Genomic DNA, 15,373 nt, shown 5'->3' with positions numbered 1-15,373 from the left:
AGGAAAGACTGATCTGTTCCTGGGAGTTCTAGTTCTGAATCTGAGACAGTTATGAACTTGTAACCATGGGAAAAACCCAGTTGTGGGTTTTGAAGGACTCAAAGGACAGAAGGACAGAGCCTGAGGCTGGAGTTGGGAGGACCTCTGGTAAACATTTTAGCATGTGTGTAGATTCTTTTATTGTTTTGAATAAATTCTCTGGAATGCTTTCACCTTAAGAATAAATGAGCTTGCTTATGTTGTGTGGTAACATATAACTCGGTCAATTATGTTGTTCACAGCCTTTAAAGAGAAAGCAAACCACAGATGTTGGCTTGTTTAGGTAGTCTGGCTTGTTGGGAATATCACATTGTAGGCAGGGAACTGTGAAGCCTGGAAAAACCCTGGTCAGGAGGGAGAGAGACATGGGTTTCAGCCTAAGAGATGTGACACCTGAGAAGCCAGGTGCCTAGAGTGGGTGCCCCTGAGGGACCATGGAGGGGGAATACAGGTGCAATTGCACTGAACTGTGACAACTTTAGGAGAGTGAGCTGGCTTTGCTCCTGGCTTGGGCATCTATAGAACTTTAACTAGGTTCTGACTGTAGAATCCTATTTTTATCAGTGATGATATAAGAGACAGCAAGAATCCTGCTCGGCCTTCAAATTCAAGGCCGAGTTCGTGGGACATGTAAAAGGAGCAAAATGGATATGGAGTCAGTGAGATGCAAACATGGAAAACCGTGGTGCCATTTTAGAATCACTTTTCAGTGTATAATCAGAGTTTAAAAGCTGGTTCCTCACCAAATTTGAGGTGGCTCTACTGCTTAAAAAAAATCACTATTAACATGTATAGAACTCCTACAATTTCATTTAGGATTTCTTCAGAATGGAAATATGAGCACGTAAAAAATGGCAATTGAAATCCACATATTAAAATACCCACTTCTTAGAAACTCAGTACATCAGATAACGAGTAGGTATTCTAAGTGATTATTTTTGGTCATAACTCACTTGAGAAGGTAAAACACACCTTTGCAGTATCCTACAGTATAAGCCATCTACAACAAAGGTGGTAAATATATCAGGATACAATTAAAATCCTATTTATAGTGAAAGTCTTGCCGTGCGTTTTCAGGTAACAAACCAATGTTAAGAATATACCTATTTCTTGAAATAGAAAACTGGCTTCTGTATACATTTTAGTAAAAGGTTTAGGAAAAGTCACGCTATTGGCTCCAAGTGCACCCCCACATTGGGGAAGAGAGTGAAAATTTTTTAAAAAGATCAAAGAATGAGATGCTCACCCCGACTGCAGTCACTTTACACTGGGCAAAAGTGCTGGAATAGCATAAAGAGGCCCCCCTGCATTGCTGAAGGAGGATTCTCCCATTGCTGGAATTGTGGAAGACTGCCATAATGCTGCCTTCCAAGGACCCCTGGAAAGTTCTGGTGTAAGGAGCACACTGAGAGCAGGGCTGCAGTACACAGGCAGCCCAGGGATGCTGCTATTACTTATACAGCTCTCAGGGGATGTCTAAATTAGATCAGGGACTGTTACCCAACCATAAAAGAAAGAAAATATATACTGTTTACAGGAATTGGAAACACTGCCTTTCCTCCAGCCACATGATTTGGGTATAAAGTTACTAAATAGTTGATCACAGGTGACACAGACATGGTCATCTTTCATATATATACATATTGCACTCCCCAGCACCATAAAGAAGGTGGAACTCTGTATTAACCAAGTGACTGAGGGGATAGCAATCCAGCACAGAGGGCATAAGCAGTTGACAGCAGGAATGGACACAGCATTCTTGTGGCTGATGGAACCATGCCTTGTGGGCAGCTGCAAATTAGAGCAACACTAAGGCTGCTCTACATGACTCCTTGGGATGAGACTGGCAGCACAAATATCAAGGAGTCACAAAGGTTTGGTTTATAGAGCCACTTTTATAGCTAACCTTCCAGATCTACAATTTGGCCTATATCGTCCTTGTACAGTATATTGTGTGGGGCAACCTACAACATCCATTTGTGAAAGACCAGGGTTAGATAAAATCAATACATAGTTAGAAAGGGCAGGTTTAAATTCCCCTTTTGCTAGACTGAATGAAAATTTTCACCACAACGTACCATCATGAAATTTATGGAGGAACAACATGTTAAAAGACAAAAGAGCTGTATGTGTTGGGTGAGAATGATACACAGGTACCACTATGACAACAATATTTTGGGTTTTTAATCTTAGAAAATTTGGCACCAAAAGGTATGAATAAGGGAAAATCTCAGCACTGATTCTCTCTGAGATGATTAGATATAAGGAAGGCTCTGTGTATTCCACAATTCTGTGGTTGTAGAAACAGCTCTGGAATTTTCCCCCAATATGAGGCTCCACAGAAAGCTGTTTCCCTGGCAGTATCAGATCCTTTCAGAATGCTGGGGAGAGGAGCTGAAGCATGTTGCTAGGCTTTCAGTCTCTTTGCCTGGTTAGTAGAGTGCCAATCACTCACAGGAATACTCCTGATTCTGCCTGATTGAGTGAAGAGTGCCTCTGTGATTAGCAATCTACAAGACCCTGCTTGGCCCTAGCAGAGGGAGTGATATAATGGGGATGGGGGAACACCACACATTTGTTGGTATCACGTGGCTTGGAGAAGAAAAGGAGTAACCCCTACAGCGGAGAGAGGGAGGAAGTTCCCTCCACCTCAGTGGCAAAAGCCTTAGGCCTTCCAGTCACAAGACAAGAGACTCAAAACTCCCTGATTCCACTAAGCACACTGCAATCTGAATTCCTCTCTCCCCCTGAGCTGCCAAGCTCTCTGGCTCGTAACAACCATGCACTTAGGTATTAACACCACTGAGATTTACAAATCACTATTTTAAGAGGCAAGGGAGAGAATGTATATAAAGGATTTTAAAAAAAATATAAAGAAACTTCACTCCCTTTTCTAATAATTAGTAATTCTTCATAGCTATCTAATCCTTACTCATTTGGTTTGAGTCCAATAATCTCCTAGGGAAATTCAGGAATGGACATCAGTGTGATGAGGGAGTTTAGGAATGAGAATTTCTAAACAATGGTTTACATTAAGAGCTTTTCCAGCCACTTTTAAAATTCAGAATTTTATACATATTTCAAATGTTAATGACAATTTTTAAGGTTTATCATTTGTGTTCCAAGAAAGGTGCAGATACTTACATTTGGCCCTCCTCCATGCATTTTCAAAGCCCTCACTGTAGCAACAAGCACAACCACGCTGGGAACTAAGCCAGATGCTCTGCATTTGATGTTGAAGAATTTCTCCATCCCAATGTCAGCACCAAAACCAGCTTCAGTTACTGTTAAGGATAAAGAACTCAGTTAAAGGCAAGGGATGCTTCACTTTATTCTAGTATGCCACATACTTTTGAAAATCCAACTGCATTCATTTTGCCAGACCTCCAGAGTTCTATTTACATGATTTTGATTATCTTCAACCATTTACTGGTCACAACAAGTTTTCTTTTCCCTGATAACTACAATATGTCACCCAAGCAGACTGCATAAAAAAGTTAACTGAGATCTTTTAGTAGCGTCCAGTCCTGTGTTACAACTATTTTAGCGTAGTTATGTACATTAAAATACTTTAAAAAACCCAAACAAACCTTCCCTCTATTATTCCCTCTCACATACTTTTACTAGATAGGGGTGGACCTGGATCTGAAACCCCTTGAATTTTGGGAATGTTTAATCCAAATCTGAAATGTGTGGCTCATCTCTAGCTTTTACAGAACAGACATGCAGTTTCAAAATTGAAAGACAGGGTTATTCACAATCATCTGTTCTCAGACAATATTTAAACAAATACAATACTAAATACCTATACAATCATATTGATACTGTTCAATTGAACAATGAGAGTAATTAATCATTGGAACAATTTACCAAGGGTCCTGGTGGATTCTCCATCACTGACAATTCTTAAATCAAGATTGGATGTTTCTTCTAAAAGATATGGCCTAAGAATTATTTTGGGGAAGTTCTATGGCCTGTGCTATACAGAAGGTCACATTAGATGATGACAATGGTCCCTTCTGGCCCTGGAATCTATGAAACCATTAATCCATGAGTTAAAAATATCAAAGGGAAAATGTCCATATTAAATGAAATACAACTACTCCTCACTTAAAGTCATCCGGGTTAACTTTTGTTGTTACGTTGCTGATCAATTAGGGAACATGCTTGTTTAAAGTTGCGCAATGCTCCCTTATAACGTTGTTTGGCAGCTGCCTACTTTGTCCACTGCTTGCAGGAAGAGCAGTCTGTTGTAGTTAGCTGGTGGGGGCTTGGAGCCAGGGTAGACCGGCAGCCCTGCTATCAGCTCCCTACTCCCCTAAGTTCCCTGTGCGGCAGTTGCCCAGCAGGCTACCAATAGCCCAGCAGTTCAGCTGTCCCTCCCCCTACTGCCATGTGCTGCTTCTGCCCTCTGCCTTGGAGCTGCTCCCGGGAGCCTCCTGCTTGCTGTGTGGTGGGAAGAAGGGTGCTAATTCGAGGGTGCCCCCCTTTCCCTTGTTCCTGCCCCTCCACTTACCCCACCTCCATAGAGCCGGGGGGGGGGGACATGACAGGGATCAGAACGGAGGGAGCTTGCTGGCAGCAGCTGCTGTCTCAACTTGCTGATCTACTTAAAAGGGCAGTGTACTTAGAGTGGAGTCAACGTACTTAAAGGGGCAATGCGTGTCTCTCACTCGGTGTATGTCTCTGTCTCTCTCTGCCATGCTGTCTCCCCTCCCTCCATTCCTGCTGCCTTGTAGAGTGTGAGGCTATATTAACAACAATGTATTAACCCTTGAGGGCTCAGCCAAGTGCTAGTTCATCATTTAGAAGTAAGGCATTCCCTGGTAAAATCCCACCCTCTTCCACCCTCTGACTTCACCACCTCAACCAAGCTTCAAAATCATCATTGCTGTGTGGAGTATTAAACTGTTTGTTTAAAACTTATACAGTGTATATGTGTGTGTGTGTATTTTATACACACACACACACACACACACAGCACACATTTTAAACAAACAGTTTTATATATATATATATATATAAAATGTGTGTATACATATATACAGACACACGTATAGTCTTTTGTCTGTCCAAAAAAATTTCCCTGGAACATAACTCCACTCTATTTACATTAATTCTTATGGGGAAATTGGATTAGTTTAACATAATTTTGCTTAAAGGAGCATTTTTCAGGAACAAAACTACAAAGTTAAGTGAGGAGTTACTATAACAATATTGTTGTGTCTCTTGAGCCATTTGTAGTAGTTTCTTCCCCACTTGCCATATATTCAATTGCTTCAAACCTGGTGGGGTACTAGGCTCCCTGGGATACCCATATCCCCAGCAGTCCATAGAGACAGCCAAGCTGCCTGGGAGCAAGTTAAGAAGTTCTGTTCCATTCCCTCCTGTTTCGCTACAAATCAGTAACGATTCTGCTCCCTGTCTGCCCTCCCCCTGAACTTCTTCATCATCCAACAGACTCCATTCTTCGGGATTGTCTCTTATCCTTAATAGGGACACAACAGTCCCTATGCAGTCTCCCAGCGAGACATCAAAGCAACATGCATGACTTTCCATGGCTTCCCAGTTAGTTGTGTCCTGTTGCATTAAAAACTGGATGGGAATCCCCAGAATTCAGTAGAGGGGGACACCCTTATTTGTTCAGCTATGCATCTACAACTCTTCATCCTCCTAAGTCCTCTTTCCCTTCAAATGCTTAAATACCTAAACTAAGCATTTTACAAGTGAATTGAACCCTGTACAATGCGAGAAAAGTTAGGTGTGAACAATATAACTACAGACAGAATGGATTTTCTTATTATAAAGGCCAAAGAGGGAGAAACACAAAGTCAGGTACGTCAGAGCTTGACTTCTGTGTGAGGAAGGAAACAGGATGCAGTAGAAAAGCTGCTGGGATGAAGGCTACCAACTGCAAAGGAAATAAAATGCAGAATAATGAGAAGATTAAGTAATGTGCCAAACTCTTGTACTCTGAATCCTGTTTGTGCTCAAATAATCAGTGCAATCACTTTTATATTATTTCCTGCTTTCAAATCAGTGTGCCAATTAAAACATAAACAAATAAAGGCCATAGGGACTTAGGAGGGTTCAAACTGGTTTTAGTTTAATGATTACAAGTTTAAGGAAACAATTTAACCAGCTATTATGAAAAACTATTAACTTAAAAGAACGCAGTTATTGATTTCAGGGTTATAATTTATATTGTGTGTTTTGTCTCAAAAACAAAAGTGCAATCAGCTGTTACACATGAAATGTTAAGGGTTTTCAGCAAGAAATAAATATATAATAAATAACCCCTTGCTAAGCCATGGTCATGAGAAGTAATGGACAAAACTATGATTAACAAACAGAAAAATACCAGAAAGACAATTAGACAGTACGAAGTACAATGTCAAATGGTCAGTCCAAATCTGTTTCTGGAAAGGTGACTTACTTACTGCCTGACTTTTTTACAAGTAGAAATTAAAAAAATCATAAAGAGCTTAATTTTAAAAACTCAGTGAATCTTGCATTAGGATATCCAGTAAAAAAACAGGAAATGGTACTCTTTATGAATGTACTTCTTTTTGAACTAGTTCCAGTCCTCCAAAGGAGGTGAGATGCAGCACAGTAGTATGGTTGTCACTTTTCATTCTCTCAGAGGAAACAGTCTAGGTGGCCGGTTTCACAAGTTTTATTTTTCAAATAAAAATACTCAGGACGGTGGTTTTAAACGAAAAAAAAGCATAGACAATCTCTAAAAATCACCACAATAGATTACTGGGGCCACTAGTACAAAATGGTGCCATGCAGCTCCTCAACAACACAGGCTACCATGCACACATTACACCTGTTTGTTCTCTACACTTGGCTTCCCACAGAATACTGAAACAATTCAAAGTCTCGATCCCTATCTTCAAAGCTCTCCATGGCCTGGGCCCAGGATACCTAAATGACCATCTAAAGCTCCAGGATGAAGAATGTGGTCGACAACTTAGCTCCTCTGGCACAGAGTAAAGCTTGTCTATGTGGGAGACAGAACTTTCTCTGGGGATGGTTCGATGCTGTGGAATGAACTCCGGTAACTAAGGACCATCAGAATCCTCACCACTTTCCACTCCAAGTGCAAGGCACATTTCTTTGACCTTGCCTTGTCTAATATAAGCAAGTAGCAACAGGCATATTTATTTAATAAACCAACCTATCAAAATAAGACATTCCACTCCCCTGCTTCTCCTTCTGGGAAGATGATGAGAGAAAAACAACACATGACTGATTGGTAGTCATGTTGCTTAATGCACTACTGGAAGGTGTTCAGCTACTATGGTGATGAGTGCACTATAAGAACCTATATAGAACAGAACAGAATTATGGTTTTAGTAAAGGAAGCTAAATTAGAATAATCCCAGATTTTTCACTTTTCATTTCTTTCATTTAAAAAAGCCCCTGTTCTTTGTTGTTATTGATTTATTGTAAAGCTCCTACAGTGGGATTTATAACAAATATTTGAAAACAGCTTTTAGGACAATGCACATTATAAATATGTGTAACAGAACTGTCTGAAGCAGCTTTGACCTTTGATTTAAAAAAGCTGGTTCGATAAAAAAACATTTAGAATGTCTATTACTCTATTTTTTAATATCTATACCTTTGACCCCATAAACAATGAAGCATCTACATACATTTTTCCTCACACTTCTGACTGCTCATGTGTAAAGATTACTTTTATTTAATAAATAATTAAAAACAAAAACAAACCAACCAAGACGCTCCACTGCACATACTTCTTCCTCTGGGGAGAGAATGAGAGAACCACCACCACATGACAGAAGTTAGTCATGTGGCTTAATGCACTACTGGAAGGCAATCAGATATTACAGTGTATACAGAATACAATAGTATATAGAATTTTGGATTCCTTTTTCAAGAGGACAGAACTTGTCATAAATATAAAGGGAAGGGTAAACCCCTTTGAAATCCCTCCTGGCCAGGGGAAAGCTCCTCTCACCTGTAAAGGGTTAAGAAGCTAAAGGTAACCTCGCTGGCACCTGACCAAAATGACCAATGAGGAGACAAGAGACTTTCAAAAGCTGGGAGGAGGGAGAGAAACAAAGGGTCTGTGTGTCTGTCTATATTCTGTCTTCGCCGGGGTTAGACCAGGAATGGAGTCTTAGAACTTTTAGTAAGTAATCTAGCTAGGTACATGTTAGATTATGATTTCTTTAAATGGCTGAGAAAAGAACTGTGCTGAATAGAATAACTATTTCTGTCTGTGTATCTTTTTTGTAACTTAAGGTTTTGCCTAGAGGGGTTCTCTATGTTTTGAATCTAATTACCCTGTAAGGTATCTACCATCCTGATTTTACAGGGGGGATTTCTTTATTTCTATTTACTTCTATTTTTATTAAAAGTCTTCTTGTAAGAAAACTGAATGCTTTTTCATTGTTCTCAGATCCAAGGGTTTGGGTCTGTGGTCACCTATGCAAATTGGTGAGGCTTTTTATCCAACATTGCCCAGGAAAGGGGGGGTGCAAGTGTTGGGAGGATTGTTCATTGTTCTTAAGATCCAAGGGTCTGGATCTGTAGTCACCTAGGCAAATTGGTGAGGCTTTTTACCAAACCTTGTCCAGGAAGTGGGGTGCAAGGTTTTTGGGAAGTATTTTTTGGGGGGAAAGACGTGTCCAAACAGCTCTTCCCCAGTAACCAGTATTAGTTTGGTGGTGGTAGCGGCCAGTCCAAGGACAACGGGTGGAATATTTTGTACCTTGGGGAAGTTTTGACCTAAGCTGGTAAAGATAAGTTTAGGAGGTTTTTCATGCAGGTCCCCACATCTGTACCCTAGAGTTCAGAGTGGGGGAGGAACCTTGACAGAACTCAACAGATGTTCTAAAAGCTACATTTTTCATTTAGACTTGCTATAATAAGGTTAACTTTAAAAGAACATTAGTTGAAATGGTCTGTAACCATCTTAACTGCAGCTCAACTTCTTTGAGAAGATATAAGGCTGGATTCTTGTTTGCATTAAGATATCTTTAAATTGCTTTGTCAGCGTAAATGGACCTCAACCATAACTTGGGTATAAAAGCAATTTACTCCCATATTAAGGCCTCTTTACACCTGCAGAAATGTGTAAAGGAGCCCTATTGTAAATGAGAATCAATCTATTACTGGAATGCAAACTTTTTCTGTGAATATGTTGTTGCTTAAATTCTACTCTAAATTTTGTATTGCACCACCAGTAGTATTTGAGGCCTGTTATTAGAAAAAAATATATATATACACACAATTTAGTAATATAAAGGGCACTCAGATCCTACAGGGATAATATATACATTCACTCTAAATCAAATAGCAATGCTTTTTCTATTTTGCTTAAGATTCATGTAATAATAATCTAAAAAGCAAGTACATTTTAATATAGTGCAAGTAACTTGGAAGAGGATTCCTCTCTAAATTGGGCCAAGCCCAAAATAGTGAATTAGTATGGGACCTTAGACAAGTCACTTAATTTCCTTATACCTTGGTCAATTCAGCTACCAGAACAATTAAAAAGTAAAACATACTTACTTAGGAAAGAGATGCAGTATGTAAACCAAACACCCCAGACGGTTTGGCCAAGGGGAGGGAGAAAATCAGAGAAAGCTCAGAAACATGTGGAGACAGGAAAAAGGATAACAACAAGATAGATATTTGTGGGAGAGGTATAAAAGAAAAACCAAGGGAAAAGATTCTTTTCCAACTTTCTACAAAGTAGGTACTTGTCACTGAAGTCTATAATTCCACTTTAGGGTGAGGATGGGTATGAGCAAACCTCTCTAATGGTTCCCTATCACAGTTATGTCATCACCAGAATATCTTAATGGAATTATTCCCTGGCTGTGCACAGTTGGGGATATTTTATTTCTTGTACAGTATGAAGGATGTCAGAAAAACCAGAACAAACAAACAGAGTTGTGGTTCCTGCACCTGATCAGATTTCATAGTCATGACCACTTTAGAAAAACAGTAAAGTTTCTTCACCTAAAAATATATTTATCATGCTGTATCTAAATATGTAAAACAGTTCCATGTTAAGTGTTTCACACTAGTTTAGATTTATGGACTGCAGGAGACCTTACAAAAAGACCAACATTTTTAATCAGCCAGGCTACAGTGAAATTGTGACATGAAAGCTCGTTTATTCCACAATAGAATTTCTTGTAAACTGAGGCTGATTTTAGATGAAACTAACTTCCCTCCCATCAGCACTTTCTATCAACAAATCAAAACAAAACATTTGTATTGCAAGTACCAAGTCAGAGACATACACATGAGGCTAAGTTTCAGGACACAGAACTGTGAGCCTGAATTCCTGAACAATGCAAAAGGAAATGGAAACTATGAACTGCGAGCTGCCTTTTATTCCTCTGATGTAAACAGATCTGTTCTGGTGCAGCTGTCTGCTGGTAAACTCAGGAACAGAAGAGTTCAAAGTCACAGGAGCACACGAACTTTGAACCTGGAGCTCAAGGCATGTTAGCTGTAATATACTGATAGATTCTTGTTTAAGTCAAAAGTACCAAGGTGCAGAGACGCCAAAATAAACGAGGTTGGATCAGTGATTTATCTAACAGGATACCACATTTTTGTTAGTGCAGCGAGGGATGAATAAACCAGATGTTTGTCCATTTTGACTCTTGCAATTTATCTGACCTGACCCTCTACCCTCATAACTGATTTTGGAATTTAGTAAGCTCAAACTTATTCAAAATTTTAAAAGAATGAGGCTTCTCTGTTCCCTTTACTTCTGATTTGTCCTCAGATTCCAGTCAACTCAGCCAGTACACCCATTCTCTAAAATACTCTGACACACATATTCCTATTTTCATTGTCCATACGTGTCTAATGCACGACGCTGCAACAAAAGTTTGTGAAGCTAGAAGAGCACATATAGCAGATGTTGCAGCTACCAGCAAGTTGAGGGACATACATTGGGGGATACTCTAATGGACATGAGAAACATTTTTCATTCTGTAAAGTAGGTAGTTGAATTTGCTTTAAAAGATTTAAGCTCCAGTTTCACTGCATGGCTGAGAGAGGCAGAGGTGCACACCAAACTGAGTATATAGTATTTTCCCACTCAGTTTGACCGAACACATGGTCATTCAGCTCAGACTCCAAACCATGAGGATGGCTCATCCTTAACTGCAATGATATCAATTGAAAGATGCCCTATGCTATGGCAGGATGGTCCCTACAGAGCTGAAAGCAGGGATTTCCTCAGCATTGACTGCTAATCCAGACTGCTGGTATTACTGAATTAGCAGCAGTATCCGTTATTCATTGTTTTGTCTTGCAAAATGTTTTTGACTGAAGTTAAATTTCATTCTGGGAAACTAGATTATATGAAAGCTAGATTATATGAAAATGAAATTATTTTACAATATTCTATCAGCAGGGACTGTTTTTTTGTTCTGTGTTTGTACAGTACCTAGCACAATGGGGTGCTAGTCCATGACAGACCCCTACATGCTACGGTAATACAGAACAACAACATGCTACCAAAAACTGAATTTCTTATTCCAAATAGTTCACCTCCAAAGGTAAATCTATAGCATGATATTATAGCATCACATCGATATAGGAACACCTGCTGAAGTGAAGAAACAGATTGACAGAGCCAGAAGAATACCCAGAACTCACCTACTACAGGACAGGCCGAACAAAGAAAGTAACAGAACTCCACTAGCCGTCATCTTCAGCCCCCAACTAAAACCTCTCCAGCGCATCATCGAGGATCTACAACCTATCCTGAAGGACAACCCATCACTCTCACAGATCTTGGGAGACAGGCCAGTCCTCGCTTACCGACAGGCCCCCCAACCTGAAGCAAATACTCACCAGCAACTACACACCACATAACAAAAACACTTACCCAGGTGTTTTTGCAACAAAGCCCGTTGCCAACTCTGTCCACTTATCTATTCAAGGGACACCATTATTGGACCTAATCACATCAGCCATACCATCAGAGGCTCATTCACCTGAACATCTACCAATGTGATATATGTCATCATGTGCCAGCCATGCCCCTTTGACATGTGCACTGGCCAAACCAGACAGTCTCTAAGCAAAAGAATAAATGGACACAAATCAGATGTCAAGAATTATAGCATTCAAAAACCAGCCGGAGAACACTTTAACCTCCCTGGTCACTCAATTACAGACCTAAAAGTCACAATTCTTCAACAAAAAAACTTCAAAAACAGTCCCCAACGAGAAACTGCAGAACTGGAATTAATATGCAAACTGGACACCATCAAATTAGGCTTGAATAAAAACTGGGAGTGGATGGGTCATTACACAAAGTAAAAACTATTTCCCCATGCTAATTTTTCCCCTACTGTTACTCACACCTTCTTGTCAACTGTTTGGAATAAGCCATCCTGATTATCACTACAAAAGTTTTTTTTCTCCTGCTGATAATATAGCCCACCTTACTTGATTAGTCTCGTTAGAGTCGGTATGGCAACACCCATTTTTTCATGTTCTCTGTATATATAGATCATCCTACTGTATTTTCCACTGCATGCATCTGATGAAGTGGGCTTTAGCCCACGAAAGCTTATGCCCAAATAAATGTTAGTCTCTAAGTACTGCTCATTCTTTTTGTCTTTAAAAAGTTGTCCTTTAATAGGGAAATGACATAAAAGTCTGAAGAAAATATGAAATCTAGAAAGATGCCTTTTAAACCAAACAGCAGATATGTTACTTATACGGCTGGTCAAAAATTTTCTATCAATGCGATTTTTTGATGGAAATGTAGGTTTTTGAACAATTTTTTTTAGCACAAAATGTCTGCTTTTTAAGGAACATTTTGATTTTTTTTTTTTTACATAAACCAAAATATTTAAGCTGAAGGCCAAAATATTGTGATTCAGATATCGCGGTGGTATCTCAGGCAGCTGCAGTTTACTCATGTCCCCATTGTCGTCTGTGGGCTGGGTTCCCCAGCCAGACTACATCTCATAGAATCATAGAATATCAGGGTTGGAAGGGACCTCAGGAGGTCATCTAGTCCAACCCCCTGCTCAAAGCAGGACCAATCCCCAATTAAATCATCCCAGCCAGGGCTTTGTCAAGCCAGACCTTAAAAATATCTAAGGAAGGAGATTCCACCACCTCCCTAGGTAACACATTACAGTGTTTCACCACCCTCCTAGTGAAAAAGTTTTTCCTAATATCCAACCTAAACCCCCCCCCACTGCAACTTGAGACCATTACTCCTTGTTCTGTCATCAGCTACCACTGAGAACAGTCTAGATCCATCCTCTTTGGAACTCCCTTTCAGGTAGCTGAAAGCAGCTATCAAATCCCCCCTCATTCTTCTCTTCCGCAGACTAAACAATCCCAGTTCCCTCAGCCTCTCCTCATAATTCAAGTGTTCCAGTCCCCTAATCATTTTTGTTGCTCTCCGCTGTACTCTTTCCAATTTTTCCACATCCTTCTTGTAGTGTGGGGCCCAAAACTGGACACAGTACTCCAGGTGAGGCCTCACCAATGTCGAATAGAGGGGAGCGATCACGTCCCTTGATCTGCTGGCAATGCCCCTACTTATACATCCCAAAATGCCATTGGTCTTCTTGGCAACAAGGGCACACTGTTGACTCATATCCAGCTTCTCATCTACTGTAAACCCTAGGTCCTTTTCTGCAGAACTGCTTCCTAGCCATTCGGTCCCTAGTCTGCAGCGGTGCATGGGATTCTTCTGTCCTACATGCAGGACTCTGCACTTGTCCTTGTTGAACCTCATCAGATTTCTTTTGGCACAATCCTCCAATTTGTCTAGGGCCCTCTGTATTCTATCCCTACCCTCCAGCGTATCTACCTCTCCTCCCAGTTTAGTGTCATCTGCAAACTTGCTGAGGGTGCAATCCACACCATCCTCCAGATCATTTATGAAGATATTGAACAAAACGAGCCTGAGGACCAACCCTTGAGGCACTCCACTTGACACCGGCTGCCAACGAGATATGGAGCCATTGAGCACTACCCGTTGAGCCCGACAATCTAGCCAGCTTTCTATCCACCTTATAGTGCATTCATCCAGCCCATACTTCTTTAACTTGCTGGCAAGAATACTGTGGGAGACGGTGTCAAAAGCTTTGCTAAAGTCAAGGAACAACACATCCACCGCTTTCCCCTCATCCACAGAGCCAGTTATCTTGTCATAGTAGGCAATTAGATTCGTCAGGCATGACTTGCCCTTTGTGAATCCATGCTGACTGTTCCTGATCACTTTCCTCTCCTCTAAGTGCTTCAGAATTGATTCCTTGAGGACCTGCTCCATGATTTTTCCAGGGACTGAGGTGAGGCTGACTGGCCTGTAGTTCCCAGGATCCTCCTTCTTCCCTTTTTTAAAGATGGGTACTACATTAGCCTTTTTCCAGTTGTCCGGGACTTCCCCGGATCGCCATGAGTTTTCAAAGATAACGGCCAATGGCTCTGCAATCACATCCACCAACAACTTTATCACTCTCAGATGCAGCGCATCCGGCCCCATGGACTTGTGCTCGTCCAGCTTTTCTAAATAGTCCCGAACCACTTCTTTCTCCACAGAGGGCTGGTCACCTCCTCCCCATGCTGTGCTGCCCAGTGCAGTAGTCTGGGAGCTGACCTTATTTGTGACGACAGAGGCAAAAAAAGCATTAAGTACATTAGCTTTTTTCCACATCCTCTGTCACTAGCTTGCCTCCCTCATTCAGTAAGGGGCCCCCACTTTCCTTGACTTTCTTCTTGTTGCTAACAAACCTGAAGAAACCCTTCTTGTTACTCTTAACATCTCTTGCTAGTTGCAACTCCAGGCGTGATTTGGCCTTCCTGATTTCACTCCTGCATGCCCGAGAAATATTTTTATACTCTTCCCTGGTCATTTGTTCAATCTTCCACTTCTTGTAAGCTTCTTTTCTGTGTTCAAGATCAGCAAGGATTTCACTGTTAAGCCAAGCTGGTCTCCCATAATGCCCCATGGCATAGGCACTAATTTTTTCTTTTTCCTGGGGGTGCTCCCCCCTGTTCTGCCCCAAGTCCCCACCCTCGCTCCGCTTCTACTCTACACCCTCCTCGAGGCCCCTGCCCACTCGCTAGTCTCCGCCCTCCCCCAGCCACCAAACAGCTGTTTGGCAGCGCCTCCAGATGAGCACTCACTGTCTCTTTCCATGGGTGCTCCAGCCCATGCCCCATGGCCAGAAATCCCAATGGTTCAACTGCTTCTCCTCACTGTGAGATGAGACTGTGGTGCATCACGGGAGATGTAGTCTCAACAGGGAGGCAGGACATCCAGAATAGAATGGGAATGTAATGCACCTACACT

The 15,373-nt window shown here is 41.1% G+C and overlaps 1 protein-coding gene across 3 annotated transcripts in view; it reads right to left on the bottom strand.

The window, feature by feature from the left end:
• Positions 1-15,373, bottom strand: part of MTHFD1L (methylenetetrahydrofolate dehydrogenase (NADP+ dependent) 1 like) — a 248,531-nt gene that overhangs the window by 91,309 nt on the left and 141,849 nt on the right. For all 3 annotated transcript variants that reach the window (XM_084624122.1, XM_084624120.1, XM_084624121.1), the window contains one exon: positions 3,184-3,323. In XM_084624122.1, coding sequence (XP_084480248.1) covers positions 3,184-3,323 — 140 coding nt within the window. The remainder of the gene's footprint in view (positions 1-3,183; positions 3,324-15,373) is intronic.

The sequence above is a fragment of the Lepidochelys olivacea genome (assembly GCF_965140295.1).
Source record: "Lepidochelys olivacea isolate rLepOli2 genome assembly, chromosome: 3".
Classification (NCBI taxonomy): Eukaryota; Metazoa; Chordata; order Testudines; family Cheloniidae; genus Lepidochelys; species Lepidochelys olivacea.
Note: the sequence above shows the minus strand (reverse complement) of the source record. Positions and strands in the feature narration are given on the sequence as shown.